Raw genomic sequence first — 13,165 nt, 5'->3', positions numbered from 1 at the left:
ATACTATATTTTTTAGTTAGTCTTGAGTTCAATTTTTGAAAATAGTCATATCTAATAAGTTTTTAAGGCCTAAAGCTTGAAAAAAAAATTTTGAGTTTAAAAAATTGGATTCAAATAGAGTACCAAACATGCTATGAACGTTTAGGGTTTATTTTGCAATTAGCTTGACAATAAACTATAAAATGAAAATGACATTTGAGTTGGTGAAGTCCTCTCTCCTGCTAAAAGATCCATTCGGAAAGCTTGGGTGGCCAAATATATCTCACAAAACACAAAAAACCCGATCAGGCTATATCTTTCTGAGAGCCCCCTTGTGGCTGAGAAATGACTAGTTTGGATAGGCCTTTCATGGATGCTTTTCTTCTAATTCATTTTCCCCACATAATTGTGTTACAAGTTTACAAAAATCCAATTATTTTTATTTTTATTCGGAAAACCTCAACTCTTAAGCTTTTAGACAAAACCCCACCCACCCAACTGAACTCAGAAGCCAAAGAGTGAGAAAAACTAACCAACCATGGCGATGGCATTGGCGCTTCGCAGGCTTTCGGCTTCTGGGGACAAGCCCATTCGTCCCCTCTTCAATGCCGCCTCTCACTATTACATGGTTTTTCTGCTACCCTTTTAGTTTTCTGTTGTTGGGTTCTTTTCTGTTTTTGATTTGAACGATATTCTAATTAGTGTAATCTAAACTACCAGGACGGGGATTCAAAGTTATATAAATGCATGATAATCACCACTTACCCATTTGTCTGTTTTCATTTTTCAGTCATCTTTGCCCAATGAAGCTGTCTATGAGAAGTCTGGTGTCACTGTAAGCTCCTATATCTATCAGACTTTTTTTTTTTTTTTTTTTCTTTTGGTTTGTAATTTGGTTTGCTCTTGTGTGTTTGCTTCTGAACTGTGAAAATCTTGCAGTGGCCTAAGCAGTTGAATGCTCCATTGGAGGCTGTGGATCCCGAAATTGCAAATATCATTGAGCACGAGAAAACCAGGCAATGGAAGGTATGCTTGTATTTCCATAATCAAATCAAGACTATGTTATGAACTGTAATTGCTACAATGGTGCTTACAATTTGAACAGTGCTTTCTTTTATTAGTCTATGTTGAAAACTAAACAAATTTAGGCCATAACTGAGAAAAGTTTGTATCTTTAATTTTTATATGATTACTTTGGTGTGAAGTTTAATGATTCCAACTGCTTTTGTTTTTAGCTGTATTGGTATGTTGTTTGCATTAATCTCTTTCAAGAACTTTTAAACTTTCTGTTGTATTTTTTAAGGGGTTAGAACTGATACCCTCAGAGAACTTCACATCACTCTCTGTCATGCAAGCAGTTGGGTCAGTCATGACCAACAAATACAGTGAAGGGTATCCCGGCGCTAGATACTATGGTGGAAATGAGTATGTGAAATCTTTCCCATTGTTCCCTTCGGATAAGATACAAACTATGTGATTGAAAGCAGAGTCTTTACATTGTCAACTCTTCGTATTCTCAGGTTCATTGACATGGCAGAATCCTTATGTCAGAAGCGTGCCTTGGAAGCTTTTCGGTTGGATCCAGCAAAATGGGGAGGTAAATTCCTATGGCATGTCTCATGAGCAGCCTCCTGCTATTTGTTACAATGTCTAAGAGTAAGCATACATGTGAACTATGCATCTCAACACTCATCGGAACCATACATTCAGTATCAAACAGCTACAATATGAATTTAAGTCAGTTAAAACCCTGAATGGTAGTGTTTCAACAATTTCTCTAATATATGTTAACAGCAACAAATCTTTCTTTTACATGATGTCGTTTCCTTACATTGCAGTCAACGTGCAGCCTTTATCAGGGTCTCCTGCTAATTTCCAGGTTTATACTGCGTTGTTAAAACCTCATGACAGAATCATGGCACTTGATCTTCCTCACGGTGGTCATCTCTCCCACGGCTATCAGGTGCTTACAAATTCCATTAAGCAGTGACTGGTGTGATGAAATGTCTAATAATTTATGATCATTGTTACTCTGTCTTGATTTTAAACCTAGGGATGTGCTCAATTGGGCAGGAACAATTCCATGCCTTGTTGTAACACCGGCAGATTCTTTTTCTCTCAAAACTTATAACATCTATTGACTTGAAAGAAGTTGAAACTCGTACTGTTTATAATTTATAATTTGTGTTGTTTGAATTTTTTATAGCAATTACATTATTTCTTGTTTTAATAATGTGCAGACTGACACTAAAAAGATATCTGCTGTGTCAATCTTTTTCGAAACCATGCCATACAGACTGAATGAGAGCACCGGCTATATTGACTATGACCAGGTAATGTAGAAATTTTATTGTTATAGCAATTCTTTAAGAAAAACTCTTTTCTTTACTGTTACGGTTCCTAGTCTTTTTAAGTTATTGTAGTATGAAAGAAGCTGCATCATGAATCATGAAAAGGAAAAATGAAGTAAAAATCCAAGTTGTGTAGACATTTAAGATAGATGCAGGAAATTACTTGTTAAAAAAGTCATGATTTACGGTTCCCTCTTTAGGCCTTGACGCGACAGAGGAATTCATGAAGATCAATTAGGGCCATTGCAAATCAAACCTATTACTTCACCTGTAGGACTAGTGAAATGTCATCTTTTAAATCAGGACTGTGATGGATGAATTAAACCACAACATTGTATCAAAAGTTTACCAGACGAACTCTATCTTATTTGATTTAGTCTTGCTTGTCATATTATGTAAATTTTATGTTCAAATTTTCTACTGTGCCAGTAGAAGCATCATTTGACACGATTAACTATGATTTTCAGTTGGAGAAAAGTGCCACGCTATTCCGGCCAAAATTAATAGTTGCTGGTGCTAGTGCTTATGCACGTCTATATGATTATGACCGTATTCGTAAGGTAAAATTGTTTGGATTGGTATAATAATAGTAGAGTTATAATGCGATGGTGGAGAAGTCCAAGATTTACATTTGAAGTGCTTGACAGGTCTGCAACAAACAGAAGGCAATATTGTTGGCAGATATGGCACACATCAGTGGGTTGGTTGCAGCTGGTGTCATTCCATCACCCTTCGACTATGCAGATGTAGTGACCACCACAACACACAAGTCACTCCGTGGCCCTCGTGGAGCCATGATTTTTTTCAGAAAGGGGGTAAAAGAGACTAACAAACAAGGGCAAGAGGTGAGTTTCAAAAGATCACAGTTCAAAAACTTAATTTTATTTGCCTTTTAGCTTGCAGTTTACTCTTTAATTATTTTTTTGTCGATTTATTTTATGAATTAATTCTACAAACTGACCAAATTTCTATACTTTCCTCAAGGTGTTGTACGACTACGAAGACAAAATCAATCAAGCCGTCTTTCCTGGACTTCAAGGTGGCCCGCACAACCACACAATTACCGGTTTGGCAGTTGCATTGAAACAGGTATATATGCTCATTAAGATAAATGCTCTCCACAATCTTGCGCCTTACCTCAAGTTCTTGTTCTGTTGAAATCTTGTCGTTCATTTTGTCCGACTCTTCTTTTAATGTAGGCTACTACTCCAGAGTACAAAGCCTATCAGGAGCAAGTTCTCAGCAATTGCTCAAGATTTGCACAGGTATCAGATTACGAGATGCAAGAATATTTGTTTTCTTATACCTATAAATTCATTGTTCGTTAACTATGAATAACTTTAGACGTTTCCTTTTATTCACGTATGTTAGCATTTCACTGATGATGTCTTTCTAGTATCTTTGTCTATAATTTACTTTTAGCATTCTAATAGCTAAATTGGCAAGTATGCAGTCTTTGGCTGAGAAAGGCTACGAACTTGTTTCTGGTGGAACCGAGAACCATTTAGTTTTGGTGAATTTGAAGAACAAGGTAGCAGACGTTTTTTCCTTTCTGTAATTTTGTTTACAGAATCATCTAATTCCAGTTAATGTGGGGTTGATACCCATTTAGTACTTGCATATGAGCTGTTGACTCGTGTAATAGCATTAGCATATGGTTTTCTCTATTGCCAATGATGTACTGATATTGTTTTCTATTTCTTGAAATCTAATTTTTCAGGGAATTGACGGCTCCAGGGTTGAAAAGGTGTTGGAGGCTGTTCACATTGCAGCCAACAAAAACACTGTTCCTGGAGATGTCTCTGCTATGGTTCCTGGTGGCATCAGGATGGGTAAAGGCTTCTCATGGTTTTAGTTGCTCTTTTGTTTCTTAGATTTTCAGTAACCTTAGTGATTCTTTCGTCAGGAACCCCGGCTCTTACTTCTAGGGGATTTGTTGAGGAGGATTTCGCTAAGGTTGCAGACTTTTTTGATGCTGCTGTGAATTTGGCATTGAAGATCAAAGGAGAAGCTAAAGGTTCCTAAAAATCTTCTATATCATAAATTTCATGCTCGCCAAACTTTTGTTTTTCTAGTTGCCTTTCATATACAAGTGGTATCTAATATTTGTCTGTTGGTAATCCTAGTGCTTGCATCGGCTAATATGGAATTGCGTTTCGTTCCTTTCTCTAAACCAGGAACAAAGTTGAAGGACTTTGTGACCGCATTGTCTGCCCCTCACTTTCAATCTGAGACTGCAAAGCTCCGCCATGATGTTGAGGAGTACGCTAAGCAATTCCCTACAATTGGGTTTGAGAAAGAAACCTTGAAGTACAAGAACTGAAGAAGAAATCATGTTGTGTTAGGTATGGAATTACCTCAATAATTCAAGTCATATACGAGAAAACAATAGGGAGTTGCAAATAGTAGTTTTAGAGATCACGATGTAATACAAGTCTGCGGACATCTCTGCATCACTAATCATCAACGAAGAAATATATTCTGTCGTTGGTCCCCTAAAGTGTATTTGATACATTTGGACTCGAGTGCAGTGTGTTACTATTCAAACCGGTGCAAAGTTGAAACAAAAATGCCACTAATTGCTTTGCACCTGCTGCTAAAGCATGCTTACATTACTAGCTCACTGCTATCTTCTATGTTTACATCACTTCAATCTCATGTTAATTAGGTTTGTTAGTTTGATTGGTTGCTTATGGGTATGTGGTTGATCAGGTATCCAAATATTCTGATTTTAGTTTTATCATTGTGGAACAGGCATGGTCATCATCAACGGAGTTTAATTTCTTGGTTGAGAAAGTGGAAGGATCGTATGTCAAGATCGAAGTTAGAGCTACGGTGTGTCTAAATTCAGCGAACCTCAATTCGGATCCTGATGAATGTATATAAGTATATCTGTTGAAGCTTTGCAATGCAATAAACCTGCCTTCATTTCAAAAAAGCACAAAGAAAATAAGTAGTATCACTAATCAGTACGGCCAACATGATATGACATGATATCCCTCTTAGAGCAACTCCACCACTAATTAGGCAACCCAATGCCTCAACCCCCCAAAAATTGCTCCAGTCCTATCCAATCAACTAGGCTCGAGGGGAGCTGGACACACCACCCAGGCCCGAATTGCATGACCCGCTGACTGGGGGGGAGGGGGTGAAGACATCAGCTTGGCATCAACCACCATTTTATATTTTTTTTAAGTAAGCGTGTGAAGTACATGCAGGAGAAGGGCGACTGGCCCTTCAAGAAAATAGGGCTGGAGCCTCCGAGCAGGCGCACTTAGCCCTTTCCAATGGCTTGGTGACATGTTGTAATTTGAACTGTTAAATTTTCATATCAATGGTTTAGATTTTAAGGCTTTAAAAAAATTAAAAAAAAATTCAAATGTTACCGTTGGCATACGCGTCAAAATATAGACTGTTGGATTACAATTTTTTCTTTTTTTTTTTTTTTTTTTTGTGATCCAACAATTCATATTAATTAAGTCTAGCTTTCTGGAAGGCTTGTAGTAGTCAAGAAGAGGTTTATGCAACAGAAAGAATGGTTTCCTACAGCAGGATGAATCTCTTCTTCCCTAGGCATGAGGTTGAAGGGACGTGTTGGAAGGGGTTTGGTCTGTAGATTTGGTATCTTTCAAGTAGATCAAGGGAGACATTAGAGGAAGGAGAATAGAAAACTTAGGGCTAGGCTTGTGGCTGGTGTAGGAAGCTTGCAGCAGGCAAGAGAGACTTCCTACAGGTGGGGAAGATGTTCTTCCCCTTTGCTTGCAGCTGAGCATGGTGTGTCTCTCCTACCTGTAATCGAACTGGTATCCCCCTCTCTCTAATATGGGCTTCCAAATTATAATAGGCGATGGTTATCCCTAATTTCTGTTGAATAAAAGGATGTGCCAACAACTTGTCCCCAGCGAGTAAAATGAAGAACCGAAGCTGCCTTATATCCAGCGAACAAATGGGGCGCTAGAACTTGAGATCATTGGTTCTCTCAGAATTATTGATTTAGGCTGGAGCCAAAGTAAATAATCTTGTTGTTGGAGCAACTCTTTGCACATTGCTGCTGATATTGGGAGCCCAGAGGTTTAACAATTATTGTTAAAAGGTGGAGGTGATCCCAATATCGATGATGAGGATGGATATATATTGGTTAACAGAGGCTTTTCTAAGTAATAGAGCATTATGATGGCGAGGAGTCTGCTGCGTGGTACCACTTCAATGCTACATATACAATAGACATTCCTACTTTATTTAAGAGTGCAGCCTTATTGAGTTACATACTCAGATCACTTTGTCTAGACCTTTGTTTGTTGCTAATTATGCGAAGAAAGGACAGGATTTACAAGGAATCTAGGTTAAAGTCATGCCATGAAAATATGAGCAGAATTTGCAGCAATCCAAGTGTACTCTATCACCATGTGGATCAGAAGAAAGGTTGGCCAGTATTACATGTGATGCTTGCTCTGAGATCCTGCAATTCCGCAGCGAACAGATGCATATTTGCATAACATTGGCGTGGTTACTTATGTGCTTTGGTATGGAAACCCAATTTTTTAGGCATTCCTTATCCATACAGTTCGAGTTGCAGATGGTCCCATCTTCTACCACCTTGCTCCAGCTTTCACATTTTGGAAGCATAGAACTTGGATTGAAAACATGTCCATTCACAAGGGTGGTGCTACAAGTCCTTTGGTTCATTGGATCAATAGGTATTGCGCATCGTATTTGGTGGTCTTATGTTTTGCACTTAGGTTCCAATTTGCTCCTTCCACCACCCTGCTAGTGAGCACAGAGGAAGGTCTAGTGCAGGAATTCACCCTACAAGCAGCGTTGGACAAAAGAATTTATAAGCAAGAAAATGTTGTTGGAGTTCAAATTTTGGTGCAGTGGCTTAGCCAGACAACAGAAGCAGCTACTTGGGTGGATTAATGAGTTCACATCCAAATTCTCAGCTTTTCAAACTTCAACCTTGAGGACAAGGTTCTTCTTTGAAGGAGAAGTAGTGTTATGATCCTATAAATATCCTGAACACAATTAGTGATATATTAGAAGATTAAATAATGCGTATTAGCGCACGATTAATTATTGCCAGTTGGCAGTTTGGTTATATATCTTGCAAAAGAACGGAGAATTAGATGGAGATCTCAACCATAGAATACAAGCTGGATGGATGAAGTGGAAGAGTGCATCCGGCGTGTTGTGTGATCGTCGTATGCCACTGAAGCTTAAGGGAAAATTCTATAGAACGGCAATAAGGCCGGCGATGCTGTATGGCACAGAATGTTGGGCGGTGAAGCATCAACACAAACATAAAATGGGTGTAGCGGAGATGAGGATGCTTCGTTGGATGTGTGGGCACACGAGAAAGGATAAGATTAGGAATGAGGATATCCGAGGTAAAGTAGGAGTAGCCGAAATTGAAGGAAAGCTGAGAGAAAATTGGTTACGGTGGTTTGGACATGTGCAAAGAAGGCCTACTGACGCTCCGGTTAAAAGATGCGACTACGAGACAGAGGTTCAGGGCCGAAGGGGTAGAGGAAGACCTAGGAAAACTTTGGAAGAGACTCTAAGAAAAGACTTAGAGTACTTGGATCTAACGGAGGACATGACACAAGATCGAGCACAATGGCGTTCTAAGATTCATATAGCCAACCCCACTCAGTGACTTGGATTTTTTCAAGTATCCAATCGAAAAGTTTTCTCCACTCAGGAAATTAAGGGAACACTACCTCAACCTACATGCTCCACTTACAAAGCTTCAACATACAAGCTTCAACAAAAGAAAAATTCAAAGAACTTAGCGAAGAAGGCTTTGGTGTATTTAACACAATACGTTGAAATGAAACAAAGCTTATTTATTGACATCTCCAATAAGTTACAAATATGTACATATACATGAGTCAAAATAAACAAACAAGAGGAAGGCTTCACAAAGGCTGCTTAGGAGAAGCCTTAGCAGTCGGTAGAGCCCCAGAAAGAGAAAGCACCGGAGGGGGATCATTCGGAGCCTCAGTACTGGACAACACCTTAGAAGGAGGAGGAGGCATCGGAGGTTGATCATTTGGAGCTTCATTACGCGGTACAGCCCCAGAAGACGAAGGCAATAAATGCCTTTGGAACAAACCCACAAACCTCTGATGATCATGTAAAATCTGACCATCAGATTCCTTCATCTGGTCAAGCTTCCTCTTCATGTTTGTAGCATAGTCATGTGCGAGCCGGTGCAATTGTTTATTCTCATGCTTGAGCCCTCTAATCTCCTGTTTGAGACTCATCACTTCAGCTGCCAATGATTCAACTTGGCGGGTTCGAGCAAATAGGCGTTGGGCCATATTAGACACAGAACCTGCACACTGAACGCTGAGAGCCAGAGAATCCTTAACAGCCAACTCATCAGACCGTTTGGAAAGTAGTCTGTTATCTTTGGGAGTGAGAAGGTTCATGGCCACCACCGCAGCGGTCATATCATTCTTCATCACGGAATCCCCAACGGTAAGAGGACCAGTAGGGGATAAGAAGGATGGGCGCCATATGTTGTCTGGAGAAGGCGTGGCTGCCTCTTCAACAAGGTTCAAGTCAAAACGACGGTCGGAGGGGCCAGACATTTTCAAAGGTGTTGAAGAGAGAAGAGGTCGGATAAATCAAGATCTTAGAAATGCAAGAAGGGAGCTTCTACTAGTGGAGATTCAAGTGTGCTTTGGAACTTAATACCAGCCTCTATAAAAATCTGCACTCGATGGAGCTTCAGAAATCGAAGAGGCCCCTGCTCAGAAATCGAAAAGGCGTTTGCTTTCTCAAAAGCTGGGCTGCTCAAAGAACACGAGGGCCGATCTTAGGAAACGAAGAGACGTTTGCTTTCTCAAAAGCTGGGCTGCTCAAAGACCACGAAGGTCGATCGCAGAAATCGAAGAGGCGCTTGCTTTCTCAAAAGCTGGGCTGCTTAGAGACCACGAGGGCTGATCTCAGAAATCGAAGAGGCACCTGCTTTTTCAGCCTTGTCAGCATCTGTCACATGCACACTCAACTTTGCGAAAATTACGGGCATTCTGTCGAAGATTTCTGGTGAAGTAGAAAGCACATGAATGTTACTGTTCAATCATCCACTTTCCACACGCAACATCAGCTCACGGGTACCACAGATAACTTTGCCAAAAATCTCTAACAAAGTTTAGACACGTGAAGCTTGCAGCTCCCATTACATCGCTATGACCAAGAAGGGTAAAAGAATAGCAAAGAAACAGCACTAACAAAGTTTAGACACATAAATTTTGAAGGTCTAGCTACCATATTATTACCCACAAGGGTAAAGGAACAGGACCACTGCTGGATAATTGGAAAGTTCCTGTGTGTCAATCTCTGTGCTCCGTGGCAAGGTAGACTAGCAAACAGGCCTAACCTTTACTCACATTCGAGAAAACACTCCCAACAAGATTGCTTGCTTCAAGATCGAAGAGGCACCGCCCTTCGAATCTCAAGAGCCAGACTCCCAACATGATTACTTTCTCAAAAAATGACGAGACACCGCTCTTCTAATCTCGAGAGCCAGACTCCTAGTAGGATTGCTTTCTCAAACATCGAAGAGGCACCGTTCTCCGAATCTCGAGAGACAGATCCCCGACAGGATTGCTTGTTCGAAAACCGAAGAGGCATCGCTTTCTCAACTTCGAGAGCCCCTTAGATAAAGCTTGTCTGTAATCCTCACACCGCTTTCTCAACTTCGAGAGCCAGATCTTCTTGGATAAAGCTTGTCTGTAATCTTCACACGTAACATCAGCTTTCTAGATACCACAGATCACTTTTTCAAAGTGCTCTGACAGAGTTAAAACACGTGAAGCTGGCAGCTCCCACTACCGTGCTATGACCAAGCAGGGTAAAGGAATAACATTACTCCTTGTTGTTAAGGAGACTCCTATATATTTCGACCTCCATCCTCAACGGACAGGCAGACCTGCAAAAATGCTCAACCCTTCCTCATATTTGACAGGGCACTCCCAACGAAACCTCTCGAAATACTCAGCTTTCTTTCCCCCCGAGAATACCTCTGCAAACAAGCTACACCAGAGCAAGAATATCTCATATCATCAGGGTTAAAAGCAAGAGTATCTCATATCATGCTTTTTCCCTGTCTTTTCCTTTGGCCTTGTTCTTACCTGCAAGATAAGGAGAAAGAGAGCAATCAGTCAGCACTTGGAATCAAGCTTCCAGTCTGGAACTGACTGCCTGGAACCCCTTACCTGATTACTTACCTGGCATTGCTCTCGAGTACTCATCTTCAACATCTTATGCTTCTCGAGAAGATACCACATCTGCCTGAGGAACAAATAGGGCAAGTGAGAAGGATACAAGGAAGCATGTAGAGACAAGCGCAACAGAACACGTGCCGATACATCCACTACTTTGTCAACAGCAAAAGTATCTCATATCAGCAGGGTCGAACGTACTCTAGATTTGATGGACTTGTTTTGACCCTCAAATTCTTCAGTCGGCCTTATACTCTGGCTGAAATCAGAAAACCCTCAAGCCCAATTCAAGAGTAAGCATGTGGAAAGTTACTTCTTCAAAAGCAAAAGTATCTCATATCACCTTTTCTCCTTTTCTTCTCTTTATCCTTCATGCTGCCTGCAAGATAAGGAGAAGGATAACAATCAGCCAGAACTCGAAATTAAACTTCTGATCTGGGACTGATTGCTTGGAGCTCTGATTGCTTACCTTGTCTGTCACCTCTTTCAGTAGATCCCCTAACTCGGCGACTTGGGAGACTCCTACTACATGGTTTGTATCGCGCTTGATCAAGCCTGAAACTACAAGTAAGCGTCAAGTGAAATTGATACATTACCTTGTGCATCTCCACCAGTTAAAGATACCACCCCTGAAGGGAGGAAGAGTACTTCCAAAGAAGATGCCACATCTACCTATGAGACAGATAAGGCAAGTGAAGACGATACCACACTTCGGTACTTAAAAGTTTCGTGATTACGAGATCATTCTCCCATAATATTTCCTAATGTCATTTGTACTAAATCATTCACTTGTACTCACTAAAGGAGAGCTTGAACCTATGTACTGTGTAAACCCTTCACAATTAATGAGAACTCCTTTACTCCGTGGACGTAGCCAATCTGGGTGAACCACGTACATCTTGTGTTTGCTTCATGTCTCTATCCATTTACATACTTATCCACACTAATGACCGGAGCAATCTAGCGAAGATCACAAACTTAATATTTAAGATGATATTCTTTGGTGTATGTTTTTCGCAAACGATATAGTGTTGATAGATGAAACTCAGGAAGGGGTAAACGCGAAGCTTAACCTTTAGAGAGAAGTGTTGGAATCTAAAGGTCTTCGCCTAAGCCGATCAAAGACAGAATATATGGAGTGCAAGTCCAGTGCAAACAGAGGCCAAAATGAGTTAGGGGTGAGGATCGGAGATTAGGAAATACCAAAGAGCGACCGTTTTCGCTACCTAGGATCTATCTTGCAAAAGAACAGAGAATTTAATGGAGATCTCACCCATAGAATACAAGCTGGATGGATGAAGTGGAAGAGTGCATCCGGCGTGTTGTGTGACCGTCGTAGGCCACTGAAGCTCAAGGGAAAATTTTATAGGACGGCAATAAGGTCGGCGATGCTGTATGGCACAATATGTTGGGCGGTGAAGCATTAACACGTAGGTGTAGTGGAGATGAGGATGCTTCGTTGGATGTGTGGGCACACGAGAAAGGATAAGATTAGGAATGAGGATATCCGAGGTAAAGTAAGAGTAGCTGAAATTGAAGGAAAGAGGAGAGAAAATCGGTTACGATGGTTTGGACATGCGCAAAGAAGGCCTACTGACGCTCCGGTTCGAAGATGTGACTACGGGACAGAGGTTCAGGGCCGAAGGGGTAGAGGAAGACCTAGGAAAACTTTGGAAGAGACCCTAAGAAAAGACTTAGAGTACTTGGATCTAACGGAGGATATGACACAAAACTGAGCGCAATGGCGTTCTAGGATTCATATAGCCGACCCCACTTAGTGTGAAAAGGCTTTGTTGTTGTTGTTGTTGTTGTTGTGGCAGTTTGGTTATATATGAGCCCATGCTCTGAATGTAAGGGAACAGATATATTTTACAAAATAAATTAAACACACAAAATATATCCGCCTTCCTCTTTCATTCCACTCTCCATTGAGTTTTATCTGGGATTCACAATACAGTGGTGTCAGGAGTGGGGTGCAAATGGGTTACTCAGTAAATGATAAGGATGTATATTTTCTTTCGTTTCTTTATTGATTTATTTTGTATTTATTGTTAATTTTCTTTTTACTTGTTTGCTATCACTCATCATCCTCAGAATTTAAATTCAATTAACTTTTTATTTTTCAATCCATGTGGCATTATTTAGTGTATACGTAGAATTTGCTGGTTTTTGAGATTTGGGGCTGATTTTAAACTCTCAAAGATGTCCAATTTGTTTTCATTGCATATTAACTTGAACCGTAGCTACAATTGCACCCGATGTTGCCCAAGATTTGGTTCTAATTTACCCAATCTCGATATCTAAGTAATTAGAAATGAGAGTTAACATGAGCCGGGTTGATTTTGACGTCCGAAATCAAAGGAATGTGGCATTGTTAATCATCTTGTTCAGGCAGGGTGCTTTTGCCTGACTCAACCCTTCTTCTTGAAGCCCTACTTGAATCTTTCCTTTGGTGATCTTTCCATTGTTTGAACAACTACTTTCCCGACTTTAGTGCAATTGTTTATTATGTTGGGCAATGATTTCGGATGTGGGTTGAATTACATTGCTGGACTATTTCTTGTTTTTCTTGTTTTTTAAGAGGCTTCGACAAAGAGCAAATTGGCG

The 13,165-nt window shown here is 40.4% G+C and overlaps 1 protein-coding gene across 2 annotated transcripts; it reads left to right on the top strand.

Annotated features, from left to right (window-relative positions):
* Positions 1 to 227: 227 nt before the first annotated feature.
* On the top strand, positions 228 to 5,268 carry LOC103431625 (serine hydroxymethyltransferase, mitochondrial). Of its 2 annotated transcripts, none has more exons than XM_070813548.1 (16): positions 228 to 607; positions 770 to 814; positions 919 to 1,005; positions 1,283 to 1,404; positions 1,500 to 1,576; positions 1,818 to 1,942; positions 2,220 to 2,312; positions 2,798 to 2,890; positions 2,978 to 3,175; positions 3,315 to 3,419; positions 3,530 to 3,595; positions 3,784 to 3,861; positions 4,051 to 4,162; positions 4,237 to 4,347; positions 4,508 to 4,675; positions 5,085 to 5,268. In XM_070813548.1, the coding sequence occupies exons 1-15, from the start codon at positions 518 to 520 to the stop codon at positions 4,651 to 4,653; spliced, it is 1,548 nt and encodes a 515-aa protein (XP_070669649.1). In that variant the 5' UTR covers positions 228 to 517; the 3' UTR covers positions 4,654 to 4,675; positions 5,085 to 5,268. The 2 variants fall into 2 exon arrangements, with proteins under 2 accessions (XP_070669649.1, XP_070669648.1); XM_070813547.1 differs by having other exon boundaries at positions 286 to 607; positions 4,222 to 4,347.
* The last annotated feature ends 7,897 nt before the right edge of the window (positions 5,269 to 13,165 follow it).

Source organism: Malus domestica, chromosome 15 (genome assembly GCF_042453785.1).
Source record: "Malus domestica chromosome 15, GDT2T_hap1".
Lineage (NCBI taxonomy): Eukaryota > Viridiplantae > Streptophyta > Magnoliopsida > Rosales > Rosaceae > Malus > Malus domestica.
The sequence above is the reverse complement of the archived record's forward strand: the minus strand, read 5'-3'. Positions and strand labels throughout refer to the sequence as shown.